At 43.4% G+C, this 16,164-nt stretch overlaps 1 protein-coding gene across 1 annotated transcript; it reads right to left on the reverse strand.

The window, feature by feature from the left end:
- Positions 1-413: 413 nt before the first annotated feature.
- RPL37A (ribosomal protein L37a) lies at positions 414-6,762 on the reverse strand. Its single transcript, XM_060262445.1, has 4 exons — positions 6,727-6,762; positions 3,796-3,924; positions 1,768-1,850; positions 414-560 (listed from the first exon to the last, which is right to left on the reverse strand). Exons 1-4 carry the CDS (start codon positions 6,760-6,762, stop codon positions 497-499), a joined length of 312 nt encoding a protein of 103 aa, XP_060118428.1. The 3' UTR covers positions 414-496.
- Positions 6,763-16,164: the final 9,402 nt, after the last annotated feature.

The raw sequence follows: 16,164 nt of genomic DNA on the forward strand, positions 1-16,164 counted from the left end.
CCTACTGTGGTGGGGAGAGAAAGGGGGGGGGGGATATTGGCGGAGAAAAGTAGATTGACTGATAAGGGATGGGGCAGAAAGGGCAGGGGAACTGACACAGAAGGGGAGAGGGAAGGAAGCAAAGGCAGGGGGGTGGGATGTCCCATTCCCCGAAAGCTTCTTGTGCGTCCCAGCTAGCTAGTTATGATTTGGAATTACACATATATACGAAGTCACCTGACTGTGATTTACGGATGTGGGGGGGGGGGGACTCACAGAAGAAATTCTCTAAATGATGAAAGATTGCTGGTAATTGCTATATTCTATAAATGCCATAAAATCCAACCCAGATTCTGTTTTGGAACTCTTTGGCAACTAATGCACAAACGAAATGCTGTACAATTAAACACTTGTACATAAAACAGAAACAGAAGCCAGATTCACAACCACCTTTAATTGACAAAATGAACTGAGAAACTGGAGGAAGAATGTAATACATTAGGAGATAAAGAGTTTTCTACTGGTCTTTTAACTCCTTCAGTCTACGGATAGCAGATTTCACCGTCACCGCTGAAGTCGTGCTGGAAGAAACAGAAGTATCGTTGTTACACCAAAGAGACACACTTAGCAATCTGTGCATATTTGAAGTAATTTTTGAATGAGTTGGTCAAGTTTTTTTTGAAAGTTCTATCTAGCACACATGCTATTACCTCAAAACGTTGGTGGAACTGCCCAGAACGTGCAAAGATTTTTGTTTTAGTTTTACCCTGCCTTTAGCCAAAAACTCAGTCCAACAGTTAAACAATGCTCTCTGATGATGCAGCTAGTTAGTGGTAGGTGTGGGATTCAGCTGGGAAACAGTGGACAGTGCCTGACTGTCCCCCACCTCAGGCTTCAAGGATGACTTCTGCAAGCTGCTGGAGGTGGATACTCAACTAGAAGAAATACCATGACATGCCTGGCATTAGCCTCCCCTGCCTCTTACAGCCTTCAATGACCTCTGAACAGTACTAAGGCATAAGCAACCCCCTGCAAAATGTCTGCAGCATTTTTAGAGGTCTATGAAGAAGATGATGATGATGACATTGGATTTCTATCCCGCCCTCCACTCTGAAGACTCTCAGAGCGGCCTACAATCTCCTTTCCCTTCCTCCCCCACAACAGACACCCCGTGAGATGGGTGGGGTTGAGAGGGCTCTCACAGCAGCTGCCCTTTCAAGGACAGAGGCTCAGAGTGGCCTACAATCTCCTTTATCTCCCTCCCCCACAACAGACACCCTGTGAGGAGGGTGGGGCTGAGAGGGCTCTCACAGCAGCTGCCCTTTCAAGGACAGAGGCTCAGAGCGGCCTACAATCTCCTTTATCTCCCTTCCCCACAACAGACACCTGTGAGGTGGGTGGGGCTGGAGAGCGCTCTCACAGCAGCTGCCCTTTCAAGGACAACCTCTGCCACAGCTATGGCTGACCCAAGGCCATGCCAGCAGGTGCAAGTGGAGGAGTGGGGAATCGAACCCGGTTCTCCCAGATAAGAGTCCGCACACTTCACCACTACACCAGACTGGCTCTGTTTGGCAGAAGGCAGGGATGCTCTGTTTCCTCCCTCTCCCCCTCCCTTTCAAAAGCAACAGTTAGACTGATATTCAGATCTTTCTTTGTACCCACATGGTTGGAAATTTGGGAAGAAAACATTCATCACAAGATCATCAAGATTCCAGATTACACCTCAAAACCACCCCATCTTCAGACAATAAGGTGTCCCCATCACAATGCAACACTGGTCATGCTTACTTGTATGTCCAGGCACCACCAGCCACCGTCTTCATACAAGAGCCACAGTGCCAGATACCCACAGCTTTCCTCTTCATTTTTGTCTATAAGAAGGATATATCACTTAAATCACCTAACAACATCAACTACACATCACTTTTTCAGCCTTTTACATGTGACCCACCAAGGTGGAATAAAATCACATAGCCCACGCTCACAACTTTTATTTCAAACATGTATTAGCCCCTTTCCTTCCTCACAGCACTCAAGGTGACATACAATGTAAAATAAAGCAAGTTATAAAACACATGAAATGGACAGTCTAGAATCTCAATGAGGATTGCCAATAAGTAAAAGCTAAATTAATCAAATGGCAGTCCTAAATAAAACTGTTTTCAGCTGCCTCCTGAGGATCAAAAGTGAAGGGGGCCAGGCACACTTCCTGAGCAAGTCGTTCCATAATCATGAGGCTGCCACTAAAAAGGCCCTCTCTTGTATGCCTACCAGATGAGCTTCTCTGATTGGTGGGATAGTCAGGAGGGCCTCTCCCATCTTAATTCCCAGGCAGGAACATATCGGAGAACAGACACCTAAGTCCCTCCACATATATAACATTAATATAAACCTGCACAAAGTGTAAATCAATGTATGTCCAGCACCACATACAAAGCAGTTTTTGATGTTAAGCACATGCCCAAAACTACTCTAAGTCCAGCCTATTAAGCTATACAAGACAAAGGAGGGAACCAGCTACAGACTAGTTATGGCAATGGCTTAGCAGGATTGTATGCCCATTTCCATAGTAATAGTTTATGAGGCTGTTTGAGATCTATAAGGTGACCCAATAAGAAACATCACCCTTCAGATGAGGTTCCTTCTATTCTCTAAGGTAAAGATGGCCACAGTCTTCCTGAATATTTATTTTTACTGCATTTAAATCTCTACCTTCCTTACTTAGACTCAAAACGGATTACACAGTATAAACTGATAATGCGTTGTTTTATAGTGTATATTAGACATCTCTCTGTACAGACTTTTTATAATCTTTACCGCACTTTTTCATTTTACTACTTTTACTCCCTCCACTGAAAAAATAGGGCATAGAGGTGCCTAAGTAAATAAATAAAATATTCTAAAGTCCACCAAAAACTGGGCAGCAACAACTCCGTTAAACTTTTAGGAAAAGCAGATATGCTGAAATACTACCAGCTGCTCGAGCAGAGAATTTAGCAACAACAAAAGTAGACTGGTGAAGGTTAACTGGAATTTTGACAACAAATGAAAACCGCTTTAGGTCATCCATACCAACTGCCTCTCTGCATATCACAACGAATCCAACCACGCCTGCTACTGTCATTCGGCATCTAAAACCACTCCTTTCCCATACACAGGGCAGATGGACTCATATTTTAGCTGTATCTGAAGAAGGAAGCAGTGACTCATGAAAGCTCATGCCCAGCCACAAATTTTGTTACTGTCTTTAAGGTTCTACTGAACTGTTGCTCAATTTCCTACAAGGATGCTGGGCCAATTTAAGATCATCATTATCTTTCCTTTGGCACTTAAATGGCATTTGCTGGTTTTTTGTTCACACGTTATAGGAGTATGACGCTTTGATTTTGAGGGTGCTCCACAATACCATAATGAAGCACAGGTCTTCATGTTTAAGTCTTATGGTAGTGCAATTATTAGCTTAAGTGCTCCTGGTGACTGCAATACCTAACGCACCAATTTTAATATACAATCCCCTGGATTTTGTGTCAGTAAACTAACAGATTTCAAAACTAATGTATTTGTGGTCAGATTTCTTTTTGATAACACGAAAATGTCATTAAAAATGAAGGTAAATTTTCAATCCTGTGCAAACATACAGGTATCCTAGGGGAAGATTAAAACACAGAGAATTAAAACAGTCACTCTGATCCCGTAACATTGCCTGTTTGCGGGGAGGGTGGGATATATAACTCTTAAGAATCAAAATGTACAGCAGAACTATCAAGAGCTAAAGGAGATGTGCGGAAGACTTCTAGAAGCAAAAGAGGTACTTACCTTGCCACAAAAGGAGCAGGTATACTTGGCGTGCTGGCTAATTTCAATCTTCTTCACCATCTTCCTCAGGGAAGCTCCATATCGAGTACCATATTTACCCACAATGCCAACTTTCTTGGTGCGCTTGGCCTATTACGATAAGACAACAAAGAACTTTTAATTTTAACTTATTTATCATTAGATTTACGAATCACCCAACTCTGCTATAACAGGGTTCTGGGCAACGAAGATAAAAACATCAGCCATAAATAAACTATTTAAAAACCCCCTATTATTTTACAGTCTAAAATCATATGGTGAAATCCTATTATTACAATTGCAGACTGCCAGCCATTTTGCAGACAGGGGGGGAAGAGGGCAAGAAGAATGTGGAGAGCAGGGTTCTTCCGGGCTACTCTCAGCGGGGTCCGCAGGTTCCCCTGAATCAGGCAGGGGAGGGGTGCCATGGATGTGACACCCCCCAAAGAGGCCCTGAAGGGGTCTCTTTTCGGCATAGGGCTTTTACAGCAAGACAGGGGCGCAACGGCAGTTGTTCCTTTTCTCTCTGTATGCCCCGAAGCTCTCCCTGAGGTGATTGCCATTACAGCAGCAAGAGGTGAACGCCAGATCGCTTGCTTCTCTTCTCTTCAATAAGCTTTTGATCTATCACTTTTCTACCTCAAGCATGACAATTCTGCATTGCAAGTAAGTGGGCTTTCAATTGCCAATGGCTAATGGGTCATTTTGCATTTTCAAAAAGCTAAAGAACATCTCTAAGTACTGGAAACAATTTGACTTAACCTGAATATGGATACTTACATCAACCCGGATTATAATTGGATATTTGTTAAAGAGATTATTTAAGGATAAAGATATGAATGTTTTGTGTTTATGTTAATGAGGATATGTTAAACTAACAAACTAGTCTGTGTTTTCAACATGGTTAAGCCAAATCAGTCAGTTCCATGTTAAGATTGCTGACTTGTTTATACTTATTTGTGTTGAAGAAGAATTGTTTAGACTTACATTGCAAATAATAGTTCAGTTAAAATGTTTTATAATGAAAGATAAAGATGGTAAAATGTATGGAGAACTCTATACTTGCAGGTAGAACGAACTGGATATTTTATTTGGAGGTAGAATTATAACTGATATATCTGTACTTTTCTTTTTTTTCTGCTTTTCCCATTCTGTATATGCCCTTCCCCCCTTTTATGTTTCTATGCTTATGCTTCCTCTTTTTGTAGTTAAAAACAATAAAAATGATAAAAACTGAATGTGGAGAGCGCACGAGTTTAGGAAGTTATTAGCATTTACCTATGAACACATACTTCAGCCGTTAAAAAACTTAACACATCTGAATGTTGTGAAGAAAAGAGTTTAAAACAGCTTGGATATTTGCAAATCCCACTGAATTCAATATTACTTGTACTCAAGTATACATATAACACAACTCCAGGCTAAAGCCAGGAAACAAGACAAACCTCATGCCTGATAAAAACACTTTAAAACCAATATATTTAAAAGCGATGAATGCATGACAGGTACTGCTATGACCGATTTGGGTAAGCTAGCTTTTAACCGTGATACCCAGAGCACAACAGCTATGGAGTTCACAGGGAGTGGCCTCTTTCGAAATTCTGCCACATTTTCTCCATTTGGTGACTGCAAAGAATTTTTTAAATACTGGAGAAAAATATGCTGAAAATCAACTTTCAATTTCTGAGTTAGTGCATTATGATACTTTATCACATTTTTATTCTGCATTCTTCCTAAGTTTCAGGACATTTTGCATGTAGCATCTCATGTTATATTCACAATAGACCTGTGAGGTCAGTTAAGACAACAGAAGGCCACAGTCATTCAGTTTCACAGCTTCACTTCTCTCTAGCTTGAGTCCAGAAAACTGCCCACTACACCAACTAGCATTTTTATGTAATTCTTCTTAGCCCTAGATGACACTATTATCCACTATTCTGTAACCCCCTCCAACCCCCACAGAGGCGTCACTGAGTAACCCCAATATCCGCAAAGTGAAGCAACCCCTTATATAAGTGTAGCCAACCTCCAGGTGAGGCCTGGAGATTTCCCAAAATTACAGTATATCTCCAGATTACAGAGATCAGTTCTCCTGGGGGGTGGGGAGCTGATTTGGAAGGTGGACTGTGGAATTATACTTCACTGAGGTCCCTTCCCAGGCTGCATTCCCAAATTTTGGCCTCTGGTGGGTTTCAGAGGGCAAAATTTTCACTGGTCAGATGACACCAAAACAGAACTCCCAACTATTCAAATATGATCACAGAGGTTATTAAGCAATACTGATAACACCAGATGACACCCATTTTATCCCAAATAATCTTGATACAGATTGCTAGCTGGAGAACCCCGCAAATTCACAGCACGCTGCTGAAAATTCCGCCTGAAGCATATTTAGAGACATTTCCCAAGTTCTAAATTAAGGAAAGGTACTCTAATAACTTATTGTGATTACTCAAAGGAACCATACAATTTCCCACATTATAAAACTTAGACAAAATCTTTGCCCACTCCCTTAAAGACAATGCAAGTGACATTTACCAGCGAAAAGGTTTTAAAATGTTCCTCGCGTTTATTCCTGCACCCTTTGCTACAGATGTTTACAGTACAGACAACAATCAAACCAAAAATGCTCCATCACTAAAAATTTAGTGGTGTACACCACTTTGGAAAAATACATAATAAAAATATTTTAAAATATGATTACAAGCATGGCCACCTTCAAGAGGGGCTTAGATAAAAATATGGAGCAGAGGTGCATCAGTGGCAATAAGCTACAGTGTGTGTGTGTGTGTGTGTGTGTGTATATATATATATATATATAAAAATTTTGGCCACTGTGCGTCACAGAGTGTTGGACTGGATGGGCCATTGGCCTGATCCAACACAGCTTCTCTTATGTTCTTATGACCTAACATTTGTATAGCACTTCCAGTATTCGAAATACTCCATGCATTACTTTGTAATATTTACCACATCACTGTTCTCATATTGCAGTTATCTGTGCAATTCTACAGGGCCTTCCACAAAAAAAAAAAGCATGCAGGACACTCGGAGCAGCTTTCAATCTCCTTCCCTTCCTTTCCCCACAACAGGCACCTTGTGAGGTAGGTAGGGCTGAGAGATCTCTGTAAGTACTGTGACTGACCCAAGGCCATCCAGCAGCCTTCATGTGAAGGAGTGGGGAATCAAACCTAGTTTTTCATGATTAGAGTCCATCGCTCATAAGCACTACAGCACACTGGCTCTCTAAAGAGTTCTGAAAAATTCAAACACTTGCACCCGATTGTGTTATTTTGGTTGACTCTCATAAAAAGATGTCAAGGCTTGGGGGAGGGGCGCAAATGCAACTACCAGCCATGCCCGACTTAAAGCATCACGACTGCCTATGACTATCGAATGAATCCGTGGAAGGGAAAGATTTAAATCTCCAGGACCACTAGGGTTGCCAAGTCCAATTCAAGAAATATCTGGGGACTTTGGGGGTGGAGCCAGGAGACACTAGGGGTGGAGCCAAGATCAAAGCTGCGACAAGCATAATTGAACTCCAAAGGGAGTTCTGGCCAGCACATTTAAAGGGACGGCACACCATTTCAATGCCCTCCTTCCATAGGAAATAATGGATAAGGGCACCTTCTTTTGGGGCTCATAGAATTGGACCCCCTGGTCCAATCTTTCTGAAACTTGGGGGATATTTTGGGGAGAGGCACTAGATGCTATACTGAAAATTTGGTGCCTCTACCGCAAATAACAGCCCCCCCCCCGAGCCCCACGGATCAATTCTCCATTATTTTCTATGGAAATAAATATCCATAGGGAATAACATAGTTCCCAGCAGACATTCCCCTCCCCCCCTTTCTGACCACCCTGAAGCGGGGGGAGGGCCTCCAAACCGGGGGATCCCCTGCCCCCACCTGGGGATTGGCAACCCTAAGGACCACCAATGGACGAGGCAGACAAGCACCCCGCACAGCCCAGAAGCGCCTCTCACGCCCGCGGGCCGATGCTCGTGGAGTCCCCTCGTAAAGCTCTCGATGCTACGCCCGCCCCAGCCTCTTGGATGCTCCCAATAGGCCACTCTCCAGATAGCTCCGGCCTCACTGTTGCAGCCTCGAACCACGCGGGTGCAGGGGAAATAAACACCGAGGAGGATTACGGCGGATACACCCGCGCAGCGGCGCTGAAAAGGAACGGGAGCCATACTCACCATCTTGCTACTACTGCAGGCCGCAGGAAGAAAAGGAAGTACTCGCTGCGCACGCGCGCCGTCAACCCGGTTTCCCCCTCGAGGCGACGGAAGAGAAAAGTCACGTGACGTAACCATAGAGGATGGGATTGCAGGATTTTCTGTAGGCCTAGAGTCGCTCTGCCGGATTTGTTGACTGCGGTAACTTTGCTGTGGTTGGTAGTCGCCGCCAAAGCCTATAGAGCGCAGCGCCCCTCGCGTTCTTCGGGCAAACTGCACCACATTCGCGGTACTTTTTTTGCGGCCAAACTATAATATGGGGTTGGAGCCGAATCCGCATTTCAGCCAAAGCTAACTTGTTTTTGAGACGTAAGGAGTGAAGTGGGAAATGTTTAAACACTCTCCAGTTCTCCTACGGGTATCAGTGGAATATGTAACCTGGTGCTATAAAATGTCACCTGCTTTATTCAAAAGAGTTTTAAGTATTAGGGCTGCATTATGATTCGGAAGATCCATTGAACTCTGTCATTGACAGACTATCAAACGAGTATGCGTGGGATTATGCTTTGTGTACATTTAGGATTGCGGCTTAATTTCCAAGCTCACATGTTTAAGCAAAGGTTATGTCGCAATTCAGTTGCTATAAATCATACTTTATCTAATGGGCAGATCTTGCACCGATCTGTGTCCAAATATTAAGTTCGAGAAGCTTGATCTGATCAGCTGGCATCCAGTAGTTCTCCAGAAGGTGGGTGCCTTGGGTAACCCAAGATCAGGGGTAACTGACAACAGTCTTACCAGCTGACTCTTTCCCAGCATCTGACAAAGGCATTTTGCCTCCAAACCCCAGGGGTCCCCTTTAAATATCACAGCTAATATGCCACAACAAGTGTATGCTCCAGTAATCTGTCCAATCCCCCTTTCCCCCCATTTTGTGAGTTGTACAAACAAGTCAACTTCCCTTTCTGCAAAGTATGACTTCCTTTTTCTGTCTTAACCTTTTAGCAAGCAGTTTCAGGATAATCAAATGAAGTAGCAAGTTTTTCCTTATCCACTCTCTTTATGCATAAATTATGTCGTCTCAGTTGCCAACCTCCAGATGGTGGGTGGAGATCTTCCAAAATTGAAACTGACAACTGGGCTCTGACAATCAGTTACCCAGGTGACTGGCTGATTTGGAAGGTGGACTCTAGTCTATGGCATTATACCCTGCTGAGGATCCTCCCCAGTCTTCATCCCCAAAATCTCCAGGAATTCTCAACCTAGAAATGGCAGTTGTACCTCATTCACATCACTCCCTCTGTAATTTTTGCTCTTACAACCACTGGTAGATGAGCCAAAGACCATACTCCCACAGTAGCCATTTTTCATCAATATTTTAATCCTCAGGAGTTGTAGATCCGTTGTAAAGGGTAAGCTACCTTAGAGATCGGCTGGTCAAATCTTTAAATAAGGCTGATAACGATAAAAACTGATTGGGAGCTAAATTATCTGGGTTATTTCTAAATCAACCAACCCCATTGCTAGAAGCTAAGATGATCAGCAGCAGACATACCGTCTGCTGAATCTAGAAAGCATAAAGAGAACAGGAGAGCCCGTGTATTGTAGTAGTTAGTGTTGGCCTACAGTCTAGGAGACCCAAGTTCACATTCCCAGTCTGCCAAGGAAGCTTCCTGGATGACCTTGGGCCCGTCACACACTCTCAGCCTATGCAACCTCACAGGGTTGTTGGAAAGATAAAATGGAGGAAAAGAGAACAAACTAAGTTGCTTTTGTTCCCCTGATGTTGAGATAGGAAGGTATAAATGAAGGAAATAAAATTCATGAGCTATTTGTTTAAGGAGCAACCTAAGGTCCCAAGCCTTTTTTCTGAGAAATCTCATTAATTACAGGGAATTCTGAGCCACATTCTCAGTTCATACAGGCTGCAGGGGTCAAAGTCAGAATGTACACTGCTTCTACCGACATGATTGTCCCTTTTAGTAGGCTCCACCCTTGGCTGGCTGGATTAAATTAGCCTTTCAAATGACAGATTAAGCCTGGTCAGGCAGCCCACTGACAGACCTCTATGGACCTTCCCAGGAGGTCCGTGTCCATCTGGGGGTGGGGCTTGCAAAAGCCACGCAGCATGCGAGTGAAGGCCAAACAGTAACTTGCCACTTGGCTTTCACTCACACACTCCCCAGCTTTGCAAAATGTGCAGTGCAAGTGAAGGGCAAGGAGTGACTTCACCCATTACTCAGTGGGTGAACTTGACACTTAGCCTTCACTCGTGTGCCGCTCCACTTTGCAAAACCCATTTGAAGTTTAAATGGCTTTTACAAAGAGGCTGAGCATCTTGCAAGTAAAAGCTGAGAAGCAATCCACCGCTTGGCCTTCACTCCCTTACTGCACGGCTTTGCAAAGGGCATTTAAAATTTAAATGGATTTTCAAAGAGTGTTATGTATTTGGACTGTTTGAGCCACTGTAGACTTGGGGGCGGAGCCACCTGCTAGAGAGTTAGGCAGCCAGTTCCAGCCTGTTCAGGGCCTGTTGTCAGTATGTGTGCAGTAGATGGATGAACTATAGCAGCTGTAGGGTTGCCCATCCCCAGGTGGGGGCAGGGGATCCCCCCCCCCCCTTGCACTTTCTCAATAAAGTATCAGGAATTTGATGGATTTTCATGCCTAGTGGTGGCTCAGGGGCACTGTGCCAGCCTATTGTTATTGGATTGTTTGAGAAGTTAGGTATCTACATAGCAAGGATACAAGAAATGCAAGTGACAGTTTTTGACCCAATCTGCGAAGAGTTCAAATCCATTTTTGATTGAGGCCTTGGCCTGTATAACCAGGCCCCAATTTTGCTGGCTCTGGACTAGGGTTGCCAAGTCCAATTCAAGAAATATCTGGGGACTTTGGGGGTGGAGCCAGAAGACATCGGGGCGGAGCCAGGAACAAGGATGTGTTCTGGCCATCACATTTAAAGGGACTGCACAGCTTTTAAATGTCTTCCTTCCATAGGAAATAATGAAGGATAGGGCCACCTTCTTTTGGGGCTCATAGAATTGGACCCCATGGTCCAATCGTTTTGAAACTTGGGGGATATTTTGGGGAGAGTCACTAGATATTATACTGAAAATTTGGTGCCTCTACCTCAAAAAACAGCGCCCCCAGAGCCCCTGAAACCTCCAGATCAATTCCCCATTATACCCTATGAGAATCGATCTCCACATAGGGAATAATGAAGTACTCAGCAGACTTCCCCCCCCCCCCATTTCTGGCAACACTGAAGGGGGATCGGCCTCTCTACTCATGAGTTGCTGCCAACTTCTTCAAAGTAACACAGACACCCCATCCCAAGAGGAAGCCTTTCAATCAGCGACTGAAGCCTCCAGAGGTAGAAACGCACATGGTCCTCTGGGGGCGGAGCTCCCCCCCCTCCGCCGGCCAGACTCCCCGAGGAGACGCCTGTGGCAGCCAGAGAGAATGCAAGGACTACGAGTCCCAGCATGCACCTCGCAAAGGGAGGCCAGACTGGAGCGAATAGCAGGCTGGCGGTGGGCGGGACTTTGTGACCGGAGGAAGGGAGAAGCATAAAGCCTGCGAGGGAGGCAGGCAAGGAAAGAGACACCGCACCGTTTCCCACCCCCCACCCCGCTTCCACATTTTTGGAGAGCGGGGGATGAGGCTGCTAATGTAGGGGTTCCCACAGTGGCTCTGATCTAGTTGAAATCCCGGCATGTCCGTTTTGCTCCGAAGCCTAAAATTGATGCTGAACTGGATTGTTTAATGGGCCAAGGGATTCTAGAGCCAGCCCCCTCTATTTTTGTGACCCTGATTAAAGCAAATGGAGATGTCCACATTTGCAGACTATAAGTGCACCATTAACAAGGGCCTGCAGCAGCACCTATTTCCAGCCCCTGTGGTCAGCCACCTCTTAGTGTCACTTGCTGGGGGGAAGATTTTTCCAAAGTTGGACTTGGCCCAGGCATATCGACAGCTACCATGGATGATGCAACATTTGATGCCCAGCCCATAGTGACATACTGGGGGGCGTTTAGAGTGAAACACCTACAGTTCAGAGACAGTGTAGCCCCTGGCATTTTGCAGAGTCTCATGGAAGAGACAAAGAACCTCACAGAAGTTCCATATTTCAATGATGGGCAAATCCGAGATAGAACTAATAGAGTGGCTTGCGTTAGGTTCTCCATTGGCTTGCTCTCACAGGGCTGAAAAGTCAAGGGTGAGAAATGTGTATTTGGGGTCCCTCAGATTGTGTCCCTGGGGTACTTGATTAATGCAAGTGGCCTCTACCCAACACCAGCTAAGGTTAAGGCCATCCATGACATACCACGACCACGGTCGAAGCAGGAACTACAGATGTTCCTAGGCCTTTTGAATTTTTACCATTCCTTCCTACATACAAAGCGGCCATGGTGGAACCCCTACCCCATTTACTGGACATGCAGGCTGTGTGGCACTGGGTTTGTCACCATGATCAGGTATTCCGCACTGTCAAATGACTGTCATCTGACAGTGTACTGGTGCATTTTCGATGAGTGGAAACCCTTAGTCCTGGCATGTGATGCATTGCCATATGGCATCAGTGCAGCCTTGAGTCATCATCTACACCAGGGGTGGCCAACGGTGGCTCTCCAGATGTTTTTTGCCTACAACTCCCATCAGCCCCAGCCAGCATGGCCAATGGCTGGGGCTGATGGGAGTTGTAGGCAAAAAAAATCTGGAGAGCTACCGTTGGCCATCCCTGGTCTACACTATCGCCAGGAGCCCCAATTGTATTCTACTCAAGAATGTTGTCTTCCACCAAACATAACTATGCAGAGATTGACAAGGAGGCCCTGGCTACTGTGGCAGGGGTTAAGAAATCACCACAGATCACAAATCTCTGCTGGGCCTATTTGCACTCAGCAGCAAATGCTGCAGATCATGTCTCCCCTGTGCTCTGTTGGGCAATTTTCCTCAACGCATATGATTTCACTTTAGCACATCAACCAGGCAAGGGCCTTGACCATGCAGATGCTTTGAGTCACTTCCCTCTTCCATCCACCAAACCAGACCCCTCCCCAGTGCATGGGGTCATGCTGTTAGAGTCCTTCCAGGAGCCACCCCTTCATGCATTGGACATTGCTGCAAAGTCTTCCTATGCTCACCAGTGTTCGACTGGGTGTGGAAGGGGTGGCCATCAGGACAGCTAGATGGGGACTTTGCACCTTTTGTGTCTAGGCAACACGAGATGTCAGTACACAAAGGAGGGGCAACAGGGTGGTGGTCTCAGCATTGAGAACCAGGGTGCTGGAAGAACTTCATGTTGCGCAGCCTGGCAGAGTAAGAATGAAGGCGTTGGCACAGTTACGTTTGGTGATCCAGGATGGACAGTGCTGTAGAAGAATGAGTCCAGAGATGTGAAGCATGCCTAATGTCGAGATTGCCATTGCTTCAGGCTCCGGTACAGCCATGAGAGATGATGAAGTCACCATGGTCAAGATTGCACATTCACTTCGCTGGCTCGTTCAAGGTCAGACCTTCCTGATCATCATAGACTCATACTCCAAGTGGTTAGAGGTTATCCCAGTCAGTTCCACAATCTTCTGCACTGTCATAAGGGCACTGAGGAGATTGTTTACAGCACATAGACTACCAGACACTGTTAAAAAGGTAAAATATTTGGGTGTGGAGATAACAATGAAGAATATTGATTTGTTCAAAAATAATTATGAGAAGCTATGGCGTAAAATGGATGAAGATATGTTAAAGTGGAATAAATTTAATTTGTCACTGTTGGGTAGAATAGCCGCAATCAAATGACTATTCTACCAAGAATAATGTATTTGTTTCAAACTTTTCCAATTGTGAAAGACAGTGAACAATTTTAATAGATGGCAAAGAAAAATTTCAGAGTTTGTGTGGACGGGGAAGAAACCAAGAATTAAAATGAAAATTTTAACAGATGCAAAAGAGAGAGGCGGATTTCAGTTACCAGACTTAAAATTATATCATGAAGCAGTTTGCTTAGTATGGATAAAAGAATGGATAATGTTGTTAAACAAAAAACTCTTAGCATTGGAAGGTCATGGAAATAAATTTGGCTGGCACGCTTCTATGTATTATGGGGAAAAAAAGATAGACAGCTTTTTCTCTCACCATCGTATAAGAAACAGCTTGCTAAATACATGAATGAAATATAAGAAATATGGAGATGAGAGAAAACTGTTATGGATAGTGCCAGCCGAAGTGATAAAAATAACAGCTGAGACGGGTGAAGAAAAGTGGTTGTCATATAATCAACTATTAAAAATATGAAGTGGCAAAATGAAAACTGCTGAAGAGCTGAATAATAAATATGATTGGTTTCAAATGCAACAAATAAAGAGCTTGGTGGAGAATGACATTAAAACTGAAGGAATAAGAAAAGAGCAGAAATAGAAAAAGTTCTGCTTGGAGACAACAAAAAATTAATTTCAAAATTATATAAATTACTTTTAAAATGGTCTGCGGAAGATGAAGTAGTGAAATCTCAAATGATTAAGTGGACAATTAATGTAAATAAAGAAATACAGATGGAAACTTGGGAATATTTGTGGAAGAACTCTATGAAGCTTTCGACATGCCATAGTATTAAAGAGAACTGTTTTAAAATGATGTATAGATGGTATATGACTCCTAAAAAACCGGCAAAGATGAATAATAAGATGCCAGACAGATGTTGGAAATGTAAAAAACATGAAGGTTCTTTCTACCATATGTGGTGGACTTGTGAAAGAGCAAAAAAATATTGGCGGATGATACAACAAGAAATTTCTAGGATCTTGGGATATGAATTTAAGAAGTTGCAAAGACTTTTCTGTTGGGATTACAAATGGGAAAATTTCCGAAAGAAGATAGAACTATAATTTGGTACTTGCTTTCAGCTGCTAGGACATTCTATGCGCAGTTGTGGAAGCAAGAAAAAATACCAAAGAAATGGGATTGGATTGTAAAAGTTATGACATGGAGTGAAATGGACAAATTAACAAGAATTTTAAGAGACTATGATTTAGAAGTTTTTAAGATGGAGTGGAAAAAGTTCAGAAGATATGTAGAAAAAGAGTGGAAAATAAAAGGACATTGGACAATTTTTGATGATGATTAAGTCTTAGAAAAAAGAAGAATATTATTTTTTGTTTTTATTAGTTAAGGGCACCTTTAAACATTAGTACTTTAAGTAAATAACACCAGCGGGGGTCAAGTAACGGGGGGAGGGGTGGGTAGAAAGTAATATCTGGGATAGATAAAAGAAGTTATTAATGATGCAAGAAATATAATTCGTTACCATATGTTACCAAATAACATTGTTTTAACCAAACAACTTACTGTCCAATACTCGGTAAAGAAAAAAAAAACACGTGCATGTTAATGGTGATGCATAAAAATTAATTCAACAAGTTTCCAAAATTAATATAGAGAAGAGGAGACTGGATTTATATCCTGCCCTTCACTCAGAATCTCAAAGTGGCTTACAATCTTCTCCCCTTCCTCTCCCCACAACAGACACCCTGCGAGAGAGCAGCTCTTTCAAGAACTGTGACTCATCCAAGGTCACTCAGCAGGTGCATGTGAAGGAGTGGGGAATCAAACCCAGTTCTCCCAGATTAGAGCCACGCACTTAACCGCTACATCAAATTGGCTCTAAGGATGCATGGTATGAATAAATACCCATTGTTTTCCCATTCTGCTAGGTGGCCAAATAAATATCCCCAGATAATTGCTTTCCCTGAGTTTTCCTTTTTTTAAAAGGAAGTCGCATAATGATTAATGTACTGCTAGCCTGAAACATTAAAGCAAATGCCTCTCGTGTGGAATTGGACCACACATATAAGGAAGTCTCTTGACAGAGATATTCTAATTTTGTACTGACCAAATCTCTGTTGGGAGAAAAGGCAGGATAAAATATTTAGAACACATTCCAGTTTCCACTGACACAGAACAATTTGCATCTGAATCTATGCTTAGTTCCAGGAAAAGCCTGAGTAAAAGTATGGACATTCTGGAAAATAAATTTAGGACCCTGTCCGCTAGTAGTTCATATCCTGCGTAAGGTTAATACAGTAGCCAAAATGGTTAGTTATTTTCTTTTGATTATTTTTAGCTTATCTTTTTAACCACACCAGAGGCCTTTGCACTGAAAGACA

Source organism: Heteronotia binoei, chromosome 21 (assembly GCF_032191835.1).
Source record: "Heteronotia binoei isolate CCM8104 ecotype False Entrance Well chromosome 21, APGP_CSIRO_Hbin_v1, whole genome shotgun sequence".
Classification (NCBI taxonomy): Eukaryota; Metazoa; Chordata; class Lepidosauria; order Squamata; family Gekkonidae; genus Heteronotia; species Heteronotia binoei.